Source organism: Rhinopithecus bieti, unplaced genomic scaffold (genome assembly GCF_001698545.2).
Source record: "Rhinopithecus bieti isolate Rb0 unplaced genomic scaffold, ASM169854v2 scaffold_34317, whole genome shotgun sequence".
Taxonomy (NCBI): domain Eukaryota; kingdom Metazoa; phylum Chordata; class Mammalia; order Primates; family Cercopithecidae; genus Rhinopithecus; species Rhinopithecus bieti.
In genome coordinates this window covers 554,100-571,426 of record NW_016814779.1, presented here as the reverse complement: position 1 = coordinate 571,426, position 17,327 = coordinate 554,100, and the positions used below count along the sequence as shown (strand labels likewise).

At 37.9% G+C, this 17,327-nt stretch overlaps 1 protein-coding gene across 2 annotated transcripts in view; it reads right to left on the bottom strand.

The window, feature by feature from the left end:
• DAPP1 (dual adaptor of phosphotyrosine and 3-phosphoinositides 1) overlaps positions 1-17,327 on the bottom strand; it is a 54,420-nt gene that overhangs the window by 2,277 nt on the left and 34,816 nt on the right. Inside the window, exons 4-9 of one of the 2 annotated variants that reach the window (XM_017852361.1) lie at positions 14,879-15,009; positions 6,309-6,356; positions 4,856-4,918; positions 4,075-4,160; positions 1,782-1,869; positions 1,184-1,347 (exon numbers count right to left, since the gene is read on the bottom strand). In XM_017852361.1, the coding sequence (XP_017707850.1) occupies positions 1,282-1,347; positions 1,782-1,869; positions 4,075-4,160; positions 4,856-4,918; positions 6,309-6,356; positions 14,879-15,009 (482 nt within the window). In that variant the 3' untranslated portion in view covers positions 1,184-1,281. Of the gene's footprint in view, positions 1-1,183; positions 1,348-1,781; positions 1,870-4,074; positions 4,161-4,855; positions 4,919-6,308; positions 6,357-14,878; positions 15,010-17,327 lie in introns of those variants that run through there. The other variant, XM_017852360.1, reaches the window with a different exon arrangement.

Sequence of the window (17,327 nt, the reverse complement as noted above, 5' to 3'; positions counted from 1 at the left end):
GTGATTGCTAAAACATGTACAAATTGGGAATTGGTCTAATACTTATAGTAATCTATAAAATGCAATAGTATTCAATGAATCAAAAGAAAAATATAGATCTAAAATTAATATGGAAAAATGTTCACAATATATTGCTAAGTGAAGTGAGCAGATACAGAACACCAGCAAGTGATTTGTATTGTTTGTATATTATCAATAAAGATGCTATGAACATTATTGTAACATTTTTTGGTAGATACATGCACTCATTTCTCTTAGATATACATCTCAGCGTGAAAATGCTGAATTACAGTGTAAGCATATGTATAGTTTTAAAAGAAACTGGCAAGCAATTTTTCAAAGTAGTCATACACATTTTCATTCCCTCTAGCAATGCAGGAGAGTTCTAGTTCCTTTGCATTCATGTTAATACTTGATATTGACAGTCTTCATTGTATCCATTCTGAAGGGTGTGTAGGGGTACATCATTGTGGTTTTTACTTCTAGCAAGTGATTAAATTTTGTTTTAAATATTTATTTGTACAGAGAGAAGTCTAAAAGTGTGTATACTTGATATATTTTCTATAATTCTTCAATAATGATTTTGTGTTACTTTGAAAATTAAAATAGAAAGAATAAGAAATTAATTCATATCTGAGCAAAGGTTTCACAAGACAAATTATCCCTCACTGAATAATAAATACATTGGAACAATTTAAAATGAATTGAATTTTAAAATTATTTGAATTTCAAACTAAAAGATAATTGAAAGCAAAACTTTCAGTATCTAGAAAGGAATTTTCACATATGAGACAATTTTACAAAACTAATTAAGAAAATGTTTTACGTTTGAAATCATCTGGTCTGGCATGGTGGCTCACACCTGTAATCCCAGCACTTTGGGAGGCTGAGGCTGTGGATCATTTGAGGTCAGGAGTTCAAGACCAGCCTGGCCCAAATGGTGAAACCCTGTCTCTGCTAAAAATATAAAAATTAACCGGACATGGTGGCGGGCTCTATAATCCCAGCTATTAGGGAGGCTGAGGCACGAAAGTCGCTTGAACCCAAGAGGCAGAAGTTGCAGTGAGCCAAGATCACACCATTGCACTCCAGCCTGGGCAACAGAACAAGACTCTGTCTCAAAAAAAAAAAAAGAAAAAAAAAAAAAGAAATCATCAAAGCTTTCAAGATGGTATTTACAGGAAATTTTAGCCAGCTTTAAGGACAAGTTCTTGGCTAACAACTCACTAACTTGCAAGCACGTGAAAAACACGTAGAAGATTGGTGAAGTTTTGTAAGTACTCACTCAGTCTTCTCCCCGGGAGATACATAGAGAGCAGACAAAATAAACCAGCTTTTGTCCTTGACCTGCACAAAGTGATGCTTACACTGGAAATGAAGCTAAGTTCCTCTGGCAAACTTTCTTCTCTAACAATTTAAGAGGCTTTTCAACTAGAGAAATAGGTCAGCTTTCCTCTGTCAGACCTTCTGGTCGTAAATGTCCCCCTCCAGGCAAAGCTGAACTAACTGACACACCTTAAAGGAAGTCTGATAGGTGGTTATTAGGCTAAGGCTCTATGTCTAAGATCCAAATACAGCTTAATTCTTCCTTTTTCACAACCCTGTCTTCATCTCTTCTCATGTCCCAGAAGAATTAACAGACTGTTCCGCAAGCCTGGAAGTAGGCACCCAGACATCTCTTTGATTCTCGGGGATAGTCTGACTCTTTTGATAGAAATATGTTTGAAATCATCAACATGTTATTTCTCAAGACTCGATATCTGAAGGCTTAAAAATCTCACCAGTTTCCAGCGTAATATCTTGATCCATTCATCAGCTTCTACTCCGGTCTTTGCACAGAGATAAAATGTCCTGAATGGAAATACCAAACTAATAGGACAAAAGAAAGAACATAAGATATTGCAGATGATTAGCTCTCTCTCTCTATCTCTATACATATACACACACACACACACACCATATATAGGTTGATTAGCTATATATATATACGTTGAACACTAATTAGAGTATTGCAAGGGAAAAACGAATTGATAAAAGATCCAGGTAAGTACCTTGAAGAGCTGGTATATACGGACCTATTACTGCCAGCAAACTGCAGAAATGTTAAGGAAGTTGTAGATTCATATTACTACTCCAGGTCAGATGTATATACTCGAATAAGACTTTGAAGAAGAAAGAAGCATGTTCAGGACACCCCCAGATCCTTTTGTGGTTTATGTCTTAGGCTAACTCTAATACTTATGTATTTATTCAGCTGATCTCTCAAAGATCTCTCAAAAACTTGTGCTATGATTCAAAGAATAAGCAAGACAGGGAAGTTTGCTAAAAAGAACTCATTTGTGTTAGATTGCTTCAATGAGGATAACTCTGCCTTCTGTGGTTGTTGGCAATTTCAACTATCGAGAGAGTAAAAAGAGACAACAAAACTCAATTAGTTATTTCTCCCATCTCTGACCAAGAGTCAGTCTCTGCTTCAGGGATATGAACTTTCCTACTGGCACAAAATACTTTTCCTAGATATAGAGTAATTTTTCATTTGACTGTGTCTGATTACCTAGTTAAAATTATGCAAGTGATAATAAGGTCAGCCCTAAATTATACATTGAACATACTTCCCTGTACTTACAGTTGAGATGCAAAATACCAAAAATCTTTTTTCTTTTTGTGAAAAAAAGCCTTCAGGAGGGTTTCTATATCTTAAAGCCTACGCTGTATATTTTGTTGATGCCAGCAATTAATATTGAATAGGTAAGAGGTAAGTCCTTGTGCACAGAAGGTAATACCTTGATGTGAGGTCTAGTGGAGGGTGAGTGGACAGTGGTGGGGAGGGAGTGATATAGTGCATATACTCGAAAACTGGTTTCTGTAATTGTCATTGTTTGGTACTCCCTATGGGAGACATTATTAACTGCCAATTAATACAGATACTTTTTCCTTTCTCTTGCTAACAGAACACCAAGCAATAAATCCTAATTTGTATAAGCCAATTATCATCAGCTGCTGGGGATGGCCATGGCACCTAGTCTTGGCCAATGAGATATAAGGGAAAATCTTATAGGGGAGTTTCTGGAGAAACATTGGTTTTCCTGATAAAAACGGACAGACATGGCTGATACCATCCCTACATCTTTCTTTGTACTTTGTTGAAAACATGAGACCTACAGGTGTAGTAGATGCTTGAATCCTGAAGTAGCCAGCATGAGAAAAGGTCAGGAGAACTGCAGAGACCCTGGACCTGACCTTGTCACCATAGCTGCTTGCCTCCTGATTTTTGGATATATGAGAAAAATAAAGCTCTGCTAGCTCATAGGGCATGTCTATGCAAATTTTAAACAAGACACCCATTCTCAGTTGATATTATAGAATTAACATTAATTTCCTCAGGTGTAATAATGATATTGTAGTCCTATATGTGATATTTTATTCTTAGGAGACACATACTCAAGTCTTTAGGGGTAAAGTGCCATGATGTCTGCAAATTACTTTCAACTGATTCAGGAAAAAAAAAGTGGATAGACTGAGATAAAGCAAATATGGCAAGATATATTAATAACTGCTGATGAAGGGTATATAAACGTATGTCTTTCAACTTGTGTGTGCTTGAAAAACTTTAAAATAAAAGGTAGTGGGAAATAAGACATGCCTTTCTCAAGACTCTTACCCAGTTAGAACATTTTTATAATATACTGATTATGTTAGAAAAAAATATTTCTGTGCCATCTGCCAGAAATCGTCATAACAATACAAATCACCTATCATTAGAGTCAACAAAGTTATAATTAAAATGGGGGAGAGAACCTCAAAGAAATTAAATTGTCTAAGATGTGAATGGCATCCTCTATGTGAGTCATACTTCTCCAGTACACAGCGTAAGCTGAACTGATCTGCCTGTTTGTTTAAGCTACTTTAAATGAGGTGTTATGTCACGCTCAGCTGAAAACACTCCTAATATGTAGGCATGTCCCTCAGATCTGAACTTTGTAGACATTGAGATATATAGCTTTCTATTCCTTAGCCAAAATAAGTGTCTGGCAAGAAGACATTAAAAAATGTTTTCTTAATAAAACGACTTACCAAAAACAGTTTACCCTTTCTTGTGAATAATCAAATTGTACAGCTGAACATTCTGTTAGGTCTAGGATCCGAATTGGTTCTGGTGACTAAATAAAATAAAAAGCAACATATATCATCTTAAAAAAAAAACAAAAACAAAACAGATAAATCTGTCCCTCACTTATTCCCCTCACAAGTCTTCCACTATGTGCAGTTGTCAAATTTCACTAACAGGACTGACGATAGAAAAGCCCTACCAAGGGAAGTCCTTGGTTTTGGAACGAGCCTTTCATAAAACTGGACATTAAGATACTACCTTTATCAATTTACTGATGAAGATGGATTTTAACACATGGAAGAGAGGCATATTTTTCTCTCATTTTTTAAAAACTTCTACTTTCTTAGAAATTTTATGTAAGAAAAGTGAGAAAAAATAATTTTAAATTGGCTTAATGAAATGGGCATGGGAAATGGACAGACTGTATTTTTAATAAAGGGACAAATTGCTGCAGAGATACAGTTAATAAATTGTGGCAAGAGAAAAATTACATTGCCCTAAACAGAGGGAATTATGTGCCCTGGGGAACTACAGTTTAGCCAATCCAAGAGAGCAATTTCTGGGATACACATCTCATCTTTGCAAAATAACTCTGTTCATTTCAGGAATCAAGATTTCATATCTCCAATCATTTATTAGGTGTTTCAGGTGGATATAAAAATAATTTCAGAAATTTTAAAGACATAAGTTTCTTTCATCTAGAGAATTGATTTTTAAAGGAAAATATATTATCATGTTTCTCACCATCTGGTCTTTGTAGTATTTCAGTTCATTCCTGTGCAGAGTAAACCATCTTGTTTTCCAGGTCTGAGAAAAACACACACACAGAAACACATACACACACAAAGTTTTGAATGCAGGAATGCAATATTTGAACTAGATGATTTATTTTCATTTTAAAAGTATCTAAAAAATTAAATACTATAACCCTGAAAAAATTCTTGTGTGTCAATTTCTGAGAAAAAAAGTTTCAAAATATCTATAAAAATTAAAATAATTTCTTACATTAAGCTCATAATGAAGGCAGATATATCATTAGTATATTTTTAAATACAAAAAGAATTAGTCTATCGTAAATATTCAATGTGATTTATAACAAAAATGAAGGCAGATATATCATTAGTATATTTTTAAATACAAAAAGAATTAAGTCTATCATAAATATTCAATATGATTTATAACAAACCACTACAATTTCCATTTTATTAACCCTATAATAAAGATAAATATTGTTCTTTGAGTACCTATTATGGACGATACACTATCGTTGGAGGCTTTATATATTATACTCAATCCTCACACAACAATGCCATCGTTATTATTCTTGTCTTACAGATAAGAAAACCGAGGTTTAGGAACCCTGACTCATGGGCCATTCTAAACCTTGCCTAAGAACTCCAAGGTATCAGTGGTAAAAACCGTCGCTGCCCGCTGTTACCTTCTTATATACAAACAGCATCCTACTCTATCCTGTGTGGCAATGTGCCCAGTTAAAAGAAGTAACAGAGGATTTAAACATAAATATGCTATGAATATGAATACTCTCTGTCCTCAGGGAGCATTTGATCTAGAAGGGACACAAATAACGAAATTATTTAGGCTCATTCCAAGCACGCCAATACCTGTGAGAGGTTAAATACTGTGACTCTTAAAATAAGAAGGAGCAGGCACATTCTATGAAGGTCTTCTTGGCACATTCAGATGAAACAAAGGAATTCTAAAGGTACAATCTCATAAATGGTGAACATTTGTATACTCTGAACTTGTAAAACCTAAATTATGTTTTCTTGGGATTTTATAACATAGTTTCAGTAGCATCAGTGATGTTTTGGGCCTATCTTTAAGGAAACATTTTATACAATTTTGACTTCTTCCTTGTTTTAGAAAAAGAACGAAAGATGTTTTAGAGTTAACTTGCTATCTTCATCCTCAATCATTCCATTAAGAGGACTATATTTTATTGACTTTTAACTATAGGCTATACCTATACAGGGCTTTGTCAAAGAATAGTCAAGTCATTTTCCAGAATTTTGACTAATGGGCCATAACATGGACTCTTGAGTCAGGTAAATACTATAAGTGGGTTAAAATGAGCAGGCAATTATGCTTCCAAGAAAAACCATCAAGATGCGAATTGAGTCTACATGACGTATTCTCTTTTTCTGTGGCTGGCATGAGCAAAATCATACTTCCTTACCTTGACCAGGCCTCCCTGTTTGGTGAGGTAACCTTCTTTGGTGCCCAGCTGAAAAAGAAAAGCACTGAATGAAGCCCAGAACTGTCACAACAGGACGTTTGTCCTTCCTTTCCTGTCCTATTTTTAAACGAAGAATGTTTGCATTTGATCTTTAAATTACTGTCTATGATTTTTCACCTAGGCACTTGAAAAGCTTCCACGTGCTGTGAGAGATTGTTTTCAGATTGGATCTACCCACGTCATTCGGTAGCTACTAACTCTAGTTAGCAATTTGCAAACAGTAAACCACATCGTTTCACTTATAAAAGTCTGTGTTTGTCAGTGTGTCATGTGAAATCCAGCTGTTTGGATTGTTACAGGGTTATTAGCACATAAACACGCACACATCTATTGTCAATATGTTTGGGAGACTGGATTAAGAAAACAAGAATGTTTTACTTCAGGGCTTCCCAGAGTCTATATTATGCTAATATACTTTGTAAATTTTTAAGAGGGAACCTTAGAAACAGCATTTTTACCATTTATTTTATCACATAATCCTCCTCCCCAGGTCCTACACTCCCTTGAGATCCATGTTCCGAGAAACAGACTGTCAGGAGTGTAGATTTATTTACACCTGATTTATCCAAAATGACTTTGAAATAAGAATGAGCCAGTTCTTTTAACTCATGTTGTCATTAATTTAAAGGTAAAAACAACAGCACACACTTAGCTAGCACCTATGAATTATAAGGAAGGGTAGAGAATTGTGTGAACAGAAATTTGCATAAGACAAGTAGCCTAACATCAAAAAATCTAACATTTCATAAATTCCAGAAAACAATTCAATTCCTAGTAGAATATTTTGTTCAAATGTGATGTCATCGTATGTCTTAGTAAGAAACAAAATTAACAAAAATTGGGAAGTGATTTGGTTGACACCAAGGTTCTTTCTATGGTAATTTCCAGAATATTTTTTTCTGAGGTGAATTCTCCCTACCAAATAAAAGAGGAACAACCATCTCTACCACAATAAAAGAGTCAAAGCAGGAAATAAGCAAACACTTCTTTTAAAATCTTCTGATATAAAATTAAGGATAAACTACCCAAATGTTCACTTAAATAATATTAATCAATACTGGTGAATTTGATATCTCATAATCAGTGTGATTTATTTTGACATTAAAGAAATTGAATTGGCACAATTGAGTTTAGGTGTTATGGAATGGCAAAAAGTAATTATTTTGGGCTGCTACAGGTTAAAACCTGTAGAGGCAAAATAACTAGGAGTAAATTGTTACATAAAATATCCTGATAGAATTATTTACTGAAATCAAGCTAGGGAATAATCCCATCTTACCTCCACCCAAACAATATAATATAAGTGTAGTATTTTTCTAAGGTTTTGATAGATAAGTGGAAGGCTGCATGGGAAAGCACTAAGGCTATTAATTTTATTCAGGGTCTCAAGATGGTAAGAAAGTAAATAATTATAGAGCAGATTTATCTTTAAAAATCTATGATCTGTAACAGAAAACTGTTTATAAGAGCCCCCATTGGGGTACCACCTAAATGTTCAAAAACAAAGGACTATCCTTTCTGCCATCCCACCTACCTACTTGTCTCCCAGCCTTAAATGTAATCAGAAGCCAACAGGTCAGGTAAAGCAAGGCAGGCATTGATGTGTGTGTGGAGGGCTTTCAAGCACCTTAGTACAAGGTGGTGGAGCCCAAGCAGGGCACAGGGAGCCTCTGTACGGACAATGGCGATGACGGTGGCAGCAGCAGCTGTGTGCGAGGCATTGAAGCCTGGCAGGGTGTGGAGGGCTTCTGCCTGAAGGGGTGGATTGGGCAGCTACTGCACAGTTTCAGAGCCAAGTTGAGCTAGGTAGGCATCTGTAGTGAGTGTGGGAGCAGCAGTGACCTGGAACTGGGCGTTGAAGCATGACTCGGTGATTGGAGTGTTGGGGTAGGGGTTGTGTAGTAGAAACAGCGATGTGAGATTTCTTATATTCAATTGATCATCACATAAGTAAGTGTACTGAGGATGATAAGATCCATATTTTCTCACTGTGGGAGAAGGGAAAAAACTAGAATGAACTTTGTGGTATTGGAAGTATTGTTGTGAACTCATGGATGGATGAATGAATCGACAGATAAATACAGATGTAAAAGTATGTATGTGTACATGTGTGTATACATACATATCTTCCCAGCTCTGTTCACTGAGTGGGCTGGGAGAGTGACATCCCAATAACAATAAGCACACAGTACCTAGATGTCGATTTCTAAAGTACTATTCTGCGGAAACAGAGCAGGGTTTCTTGGAGAAATAGCTGGTTCTAGAGCAGCGTACAAAGAAAGAACAAGATACATCTGAATCATCTTGCTATTCAGAAAGTCAGAAAGTTCTTAAAGAATTTTGAGGCCAGGCCAGGCACGGAGGCTCACAACTATAATCCCAGCACTTTGGGAGGCCAAAGCATAAGGATTGCTTGAGCCCAGGAGTTGGATACCAGCCTGGTTAAAAATGGTGAAACCATGACTCTACAAAAAACAAAACAAAACAAAACAAAAACCAAATATTAGCCAGGAGTGGTGGTGCACACCTGTAGACCCTGCTACTCAGGTGGCTGAGGAGGGAGAGTCACCTGAACCCAGAAGGTTGAGGCTTCATGAGCCGTAATCACACCACTGCATTCCAGCCTGGGAGACAGAGTGCAGAGCGACAAAAAAAAAAAAAAAAAAAAAAAGAAAGAAAGAAATTTTGAGGTCGTATGAACACAGATATCACTGAAAGGGCTCTTTCCCCAACTGGCCAAATCAGAGAAATTTTGAAGGATCAACATAAATAATGATAGTTAGGATTATAACCATTTGATATAAAATGATTGAAAATTTTGAAGAATAAAAAGCTTTTCCTTACAGTAGAATGACAACCAATAAATGTAAAAAGGAATAAGAGAATCAGAGAGTCACCATTTGATAACAATCATAGTAATGATTAAAACAGCCAAGAAACATCAGTAAATGCTGAAATTGGCGAGTAAAAATTTAATAAGCAACAGAATATTTTTATAGTCTCAAACAACCTCTCCCAAAATATTTTTTAATAACAAAGGGAATATGATGACTTTAGAGTGAAGAAACCTGACGGACACCACTTAAGGAATCAAACACACCATAGTGGGACAGATTGCAATTGTGTTATGTCTGAGAGGATGCAGTGAGGCGGGCAAACAAAGCATACTTTTGTGGTATTTGTACCCAACATGAAAAAACCTGTATCTAATCATGATTCAATATCATATAAACCAAAGTTGGGGAACAATTTACAAAATAACTGGCCTTTAAGTTTCAGATGTGTCAAAGTCACCAAATTAAGGAAAAACTGAGGAAGTGTTCCAAAGTGAAGAATATTCCAGAGACAGGACAGATAAGTGCAACTTGTGCTTGAGAACTGGATCCTTTTACTCTGAAGGACCTTACTGAGAAAACTAGTGAAGCTTGAATTAGATCTGTGGATGAAACAGTGGCACGGCCTCAATGTTAATTTTCTAGTTTGAAAGGCTCTATGTGGTCATGTAGGCAAATGCCGTTATTTTTGGAAACACACACTGAATTATTCAGGGTGATAGGGCACCATGTAGGCAATTTACTCTTAAATGGCTTGGGGAAAACCAAGTTCTGTGTACTATTCTAGCAATTATTCTGTAACTTTGACATTATTTCAAATAAAAAAGCATGTAAAAATGTAATAACAGATTAACTGAATAAACTGATATACCCAAATAATGGAATATTATGGAATTTGTTTAATGGTGTTTTAGAAAACTAAGTAATTACATGAAAAAAATGCTAAATATATAGTTAATTAAACAAGAATATTACAACTCTACAATGAAGAGCTCATTATTTTACATGTGTGTGTGTGCGTGTGTGTGTGTATACACACACACAAAAGACTGGAAGGATAAACAACAAAATATTAAACCTGAGAAGAGTTTCAAAAACAAAATACTGGAAAAGGGCAATATGCAAGGAAAGTGTCCAAGAAGAGGAACTATAAAATGTGTCAAAGATTACAGAATAAAAAGAGAAAGATAATGCTGAAGCCAAGGAAACAGAATTTTTAGAAGGAGGGAGTTGTTAAAAATGTCAAATACCACAAAAGGGAAGCTAAGGAAACTAACATTTTAGATAGGACCTATTATGTCAGGAACTTGAACTATATTAATTTCAATCTCTACCAACCAACTAATTGGTATTTCACATTTAACATGTCCAAAATAGAGCTCTTCTTTCTCATCCCCTCAACCCACCCCTCCAGCAGAGTCAGTCTTCTCAGTAAATAGCAGGGTTTCTCTGCCATGACTCTGCTACTCTTTCTTTCATGTATCACACTCAATCCATGTAAAATAATTTTTTTTAAACAAGCTCAGAAGGTAAAGAATTTTATGTTATGGACAAAAGTACTATTGAGATTTTGGGCAAGATAATTCTTTACCACTCTTTGAAGAATAGTTGGCCCCTGATCACTGTTGGGAAACAATTCTCTACGGGTCTCTTGTGTTTCCAAATGTCTTATGAGCAAGGCATTAAGAGCTCGTTGTTGCAGACTGATATTTAAAGCATGCTTATACAAGCAGCCTTGGAATATAGAAATATTTCGCTTCAGAGCAAATGACATGTCTACTGATCATTAGAAAAGATTTGGGTTCCCAAGGCTCAGGATTCCCCTCCTGTAGGGCAACCCATTATGGATATCAACTGGCCCTTTCAATGTTGCCCTTTGGGAACTTTGACTCAGCACAGGGAACTAGCAGAAATACTGATATCCTAGCTCTTGCTCTTCCTGTGAATAACAAACTATTTTTCATCTCTTACCTAGAAGTCTTGTGTCATCCATCAGCATCCATGAAATTGTAGCAGGCTAACTTGTTAGCTTGCAAGCAGGGTAAAGTCAGACTCTTCATGGCTCTTGACACTCACTCATGATAGTAGTGCTGCAAAGCATTGCACCAGCGGAAACACTCATATTTCTAAATGTTCAGCTGGGAGGTGCTGCTCTTTGAAAACTCCATTGCCTTAGGTGATCTGACCCCTCATTACCTCAACAATCTCACCTTCTACAACTTTTCCTCTAGCTCACTTCATCCCACAATTCTGACCTTCTTTCTAGCCTTTGAAACACCTCAATTTAGTTCCCACTCCAGGGCTTTTGTACTATTTCCTCTGCCTGCAGCACTCTTTCCACATCTTGACATGAATCACTCCTTCCCTTCAGTGAAATCTCTTACTAATGGTTCCTCCTCACAGAGGCCTCCCCTGCTTCCCTCTTCTCCCCTTATCCTACTTTTTCTTTTCATGATATTTTACCATCTGGTATTAGATTACTGCATTGATTATTATCTGTGATCTTTACTAGAATGTGAGCTCAGTGACGGGAGGAGGGCCGTTGTCAAAATCACTGCCAAACTCTCAGTGCTTAAAACAGTTGTGAGTGTATTGGAAAAACTTTTTTAAAAAAGTTTGTTTAATAAATGAATTAATTAAATTTAATCCTATCATGGGAACTAAATGCTATGTTGTTTATGAGACATAAATAGCAATTTCCCCAAATGCAGTTACTAAAAGATGTTAAACAGTTTTACACAATCATCTGCATTTCTGGGCAGTGGGGCATCTTTCACTTTCACTTCAAACAAGAAGTTCTTTTAATTCTCTTCCTCCACTGCTAAACCTTGAGCCAGAACTACACCCCAAAAGGAAAATGCAGAAGTCTGAAAACCCTCAGGGCTCTCAGACTGGAGATGGAGGTGCAGCATCATGTAGCCATTTGGGGTAGCAAATGAAGGCTTAGAACTTGTGTTCAATAAGGGACAAGAGCATTCTGATCAGACCAGAACTCTTTCCCCAGTTATGCTGGTCCAGTCACCAATGATTTCCCAATAAGAAGTAATGAGAAACAATTCAGATCCTCTAGGAAACCTTTACAGTTTTTTTTTGTCCATAGTGACGTACAATCAACTTCATAAGCTTGTCGTTATACAGTGTGAGTTCAAGTCATTGTCAATCAATCACTCACCACTATTTTAAAAACTCCATTTTAAAAGAGGTGAATCCATCTGATAGCTGGAGTGAGCAAAGAAGGTAAGTAACAAGGTTTCCAGAATGTGCTTTAAAGAGGCTTATTTCTGCATAAAGATACTATATCTTCTGCTCACACCAATCTCACAAATTAGGTATTATCTGTATTTTATTGCTGATAAAGAACACACTTAGTAGGATTTGGTTTGATTGACCTTGAGTGGAGACCTTTAGGGGAAGTGTAGCAGAGGAGAATGTGAAGTTAAACTAACAGTGCAAATGAAATAGATGTTGAAGTGACTGGTGACCCATATTAAGGGTAAGGATGGGTAAAGAGGAAATTATGAAGGGACTGGTCAACTGGAAACAAGAATTGGTTGCAGAGTAGATCTTGATTTGTTCTTTGCTCTTTTCTGCCTTTGGACTATTTATTGTCTTGTGCTCCTAAATTTCTCAAGTTCTGAGTTATGATGCCTTCTCCTCCACTTCTAACAAAGCCAAAATAACTTTCTCAGTCAATTTTCAGGATTTTTATTTCTGAGGAGATGTAGCACTGCAATGAAAATGTAAGATGTGCCATGAGCCAGCCTAGGCTGTAAAGCTGCAAGGACAAGCAATGATTCATGTCCTTAGATGTTTCTGGCTTGTGGGGAGGGCAGAGAGATGTGAAGGTAATTAGCCCACAGCATGGTAATTTTAGAATAAAGGCAAACAGAGGGTGCTCTGGAGCACAGAAGAGGAGCGTTGTAAAAGAAGCTAGAGGGGGTGAAGAAAGGCTTCCTGGGCCGGGCGCGGTGGCTCAAGCCTGTAATCCCAGCACTTTGGGAGGCCGAGGCGGGCGGATCACGAGGTCAGGAGATCGAGACCATCCTGGCTAACACAGTGAAACCCCATCTCTACTAAAAAATACAAAAAACTAGCCGGGCGAGGTGGCGGGCGCCTGTAGTCCCAGCTACTCGGGAGGCTGAGGCAGGAGAATGGCGGAAACCCGGGAGGCGGAGCTTGCAGTGAGCTGAGATCCCGCCACTGCGCCCCAGCCTGGGTGACAGAGTGAGACTCTGTCTCAAAAAAAAAAAAAAAAAAAAAAAAAAAAAGGCTTCCTGGAAGATACTGATCCCTGATAGCAGTCTTGAGGGATGAGTAGATAGCAATGTTGTTGGCAGCATTTCAGATGCAGGGACAGGAGAAGGAGTACATTGTTGAGAGAGACAGGTTTCACAGTGTGAGTGTGGGAGTAGCATGAGATGAAGACAGAGAGCCAAGCAGGGTCCAGGTGGGCCACGAAGACAAACAGCATCACCAAAGGATGTAAAGCAGAGGTCACGTGGCAAGGCTTCTTTTTAAGAAAGATCTCTCTGGTCAAGGGTAGAGAAAAGTACTGCAGATATAGACAGTTACATTTATTTCAATATAATTTGTAGCTGAATATCTTCAAGTGATTATTTTTCAGTGTCATAATCACTATCCAGAATTAGTTCTTGATATTTATTTGGGTATTATCTTCTTCATCATCTGCCCAAATCGAGGTTTCTAATACCAGTAGTATTCAGCAAACAAGGAAGAGATAACAAATAGAAGAGCCTTCAGAAGAATGAAGGGAAAGGGGTGTTGGAGAGGAACCTCTGCAGAGTCACAGTTCACAAAACAAACATAAATGGACTCTTGGACAAACAGTGAGTGCCCCGGTTGCACTGAAACTGAACAATGGCTCACGTTGCAAAGAAGCACAAGTGTTTTCTGTCTGTAAACTTCAGTCAGTAAAGGAAAAAAGCTAGACAAAATAATACACTGAGTTTTTATAGCAAAGGTGGAGAATATTTGTCTTCCATAGGTAGTTGAAATATTAAAAATATATATTTTCTTAATATAAGAAAATTGTAGAAGAAAACAGTTTAGTAAACTATGTGAATACAAACTTCTCTTTCCCATTCTACTATGAAGTTGTTTCATTAACTAAGGACAGAGATTTAAGTTCCATTTTCTAAGTATTTAAAATCCTATTACTATTGTATTGCTTTTATTTGTTCGTTTTGAGACAAGGTCTCACTCTGTAACCCAGACTGGAGTGCAGTGGCGCAATCACAGCTCTCTGCAGCCTCAACATCCTTGACTCAAGTAATCCTTCCAGCTTAGCCTCCTGAGTAGCTGGGACTACAGGTGCAAGCCACCATGCCCAGTTAATATTTTTAAAAGTTTGTTGTAGAGATGTTTATGTTGCCCAGGCTGGTCTCCAACACCTGGGCTCAAGCAATTCTCTTACCTCAGCCTCCCAAAGTGTTGGGTTTACAGGCATGAACCACCATGTCCAGCTGCATTGTAATTTTTATAATCTACCCAGGACCAGATGAACTGAGTTAATGGCTTCAAATCTTACATTCCTTTCCAAGTTTTATATTCCAAACTAGAATTTTTATGTGAACAAATACACTCTTATTAACTTTTATTGAACTCGATTGATTTTAGACAGTAAGAGAGCTTGTGGTGACATTGAAGGTCACTTACAGAAGGTGCTGTGGGCACAAGGTCATTTTCTGTTCTTCCTGTCTGCATTGCTGTGTGAACCCGGACAGACTCATAAATGGAGGGTTCTTCCACTTTTCTTGGGTAGGGATGTTTTAGAACCATCAGAGTGCCTGAATGAAGACAAAAAGTATATAATCGAACAGTGTTCCCAGAAGGAAAGTCCAAATGCTAACTGGATAACTGTGGCTGGATTGGAAAGTCTTTTATTTTTTTCATGTATTCCCTCACTCATTTTCTCAACATTATCAAACATCAATTAGGTGTCAGGCACTTAAGCTGGACACTGAGATACAAAGCTTGGTGGAGATGCTCCTTGGCCTCCTGGTGCTCAGAACTGGTAACAGATATGGTCGTTTAAATGAACAGGGTGATGAGACCAATGGCAGCCATGCGAGTGAAGCATGATGATAGTCCCCAGACTGCCTGAATAACCTTTCCATGAAAGGATTCAGGACAGCTTTCGTAAAGGAGGTGACGTTTGACTTAGATCTTAAGGAGTAACTGGAAGTTTTCCAGGAAGGCTTTATGAAAGCCATGAAAACAAGACTAAACAAATGTACTGGGGTAGAGGAAGATCTATTCCATTGCCCTTATTTTTGCCAGTTTCAGAATAAACTTGTAACAAATTAGTAGATTTCAAAAAAGTGAGCTTTCTCCCTACTCTCTGGTACTACCCAATTAATGAGAGTAACCAAGCAAAGTCGTTGCATTACTAAGTGAACATGACCTGAACAAGCTGGTACTCACAAGTGATTGCCTCCCCTTCCACCTAGAGAGGGAGCCTTCAGGCAGAAAAAGGGCTCAGCCCAGGGGACCAGGAATGGGGGACTGGGGAACTTTGTTCCAAGGGCTCAGAGCAGTTCTGCATCTATGCTTCTGACATTTCCTTCTTGAAATCCTTCCCTCAATCAATCAGTCAATCAGAAACTAACTACAAAAAGAGGCAACGTAAGGGGATTTTTTTTTCTTCCTTGCTATGGCTTCTTGCTTTTAATTTTACTAGGGTCTTTTCTATAGCAGGCCTAAGATTGTACCAGAGATGCAAGAGATGTAAAGAATTCAGCAATTCATTCAACGAATATTTACAGAGCTTTGCACTGTGCCAGGCACTTGTCTAGGTACTGGGAATACAACAGCAAACAAAGAAGTTTAAATGCTCTTATGGAGCTTATGTTCTAGGTAGAGGAGACAGAAAAAAATTAAAAAAAATATTTTATGTGTGAGAAGTGCTATGGAAAAAATGAATAGGACATGGTAAAGGGATAGAGAATAAAAAAGGTGGGGTTGGGAGAGGGTGATATTTTCCAAGGGTCATAAGGAAGGGCGTCTGAAAATATTTGAAAGATTCTGGAAAGTAGAGAACCTGAATTAGAATAAGAGAGAGAAAATGAAAAATATCTCCTCTGTGGTTAAAAAACACCCTAATGTTAATGATAAATCTACACAAAACAGGCCGGGCGCAGTGGCTCAGGCCTGTAATCCCAGCACCTTGGAAGACAAAGGCGGGTGTATCACGAGGTCAGGAGATCGAGAGCATCCTGGTTAACATAGTGAAACCCTGTCTCTACTAAAATGCAAAATAAATAAATAAATAAATAAATAAATAAATAAATAAATAAATAGTTGGGCGTGGTGGCAGGCACCTGTAGTCTCAGCTACTCGGGAGGCTGAGGCAGGGAAACTGCTTGAATCCGGGAGGCGGGGGTTGCAGTGAGCCGAGATCACACCACTACACTCCAGCCTGGGCAACAGAGAGACTCTGTCTCAAAAAAAAAAAAAGAAAAATCTACACAAAACAAAATCCTTCTGTGATACTTGAGTACATGCAATATCTAACTGCAAACACAGAACTGTGGCTTTTGACACTTGGGCCCAGATAAGGTGCTGCTGTAAAATGAAAAGCTGTTGAGAAAAGCCAGAAGAGGGTGTCTGATCTTGATCTCAGAGAAGAATGAAAGCCTCCGGCCCCTCCTCTTTCTGCCTCTCATTGGTATTGCGGCATGGGGATCACAATGAAAAATGGATTTCGCCATTATCAGAACGGTCCCATTCTTGTGCATTGGCTGTGCTCTCTTTTGTCGATGTGATCTTCCCATAAGAACAGAGCCAGTCATATGAGGAGAAGGGGCCAACTACAGTTTTACAGTCAGAATGAAAAAAGCAGTACCTATATCAAGAGTAGCCGCTGTGCAGACTCAGGGGCTCTGTGAACACAGTGCTCACATTGCAGATGCATGGTAAATTCAGCGCTGGCTCCTACCCCTAAGAAACACTCCCAGTGATGTGCCTCATAGTCACTCTGGACCCTTGGAAAGAGCACTGGATGCACAGGCAGAGGAACAGGGTTCAATTGTCACTACTGCCATTCAGTACTTATTGGCCTTGGACAACCATTACAAGCTTCTGCTCCTTTTCTGACTAGTGAGAA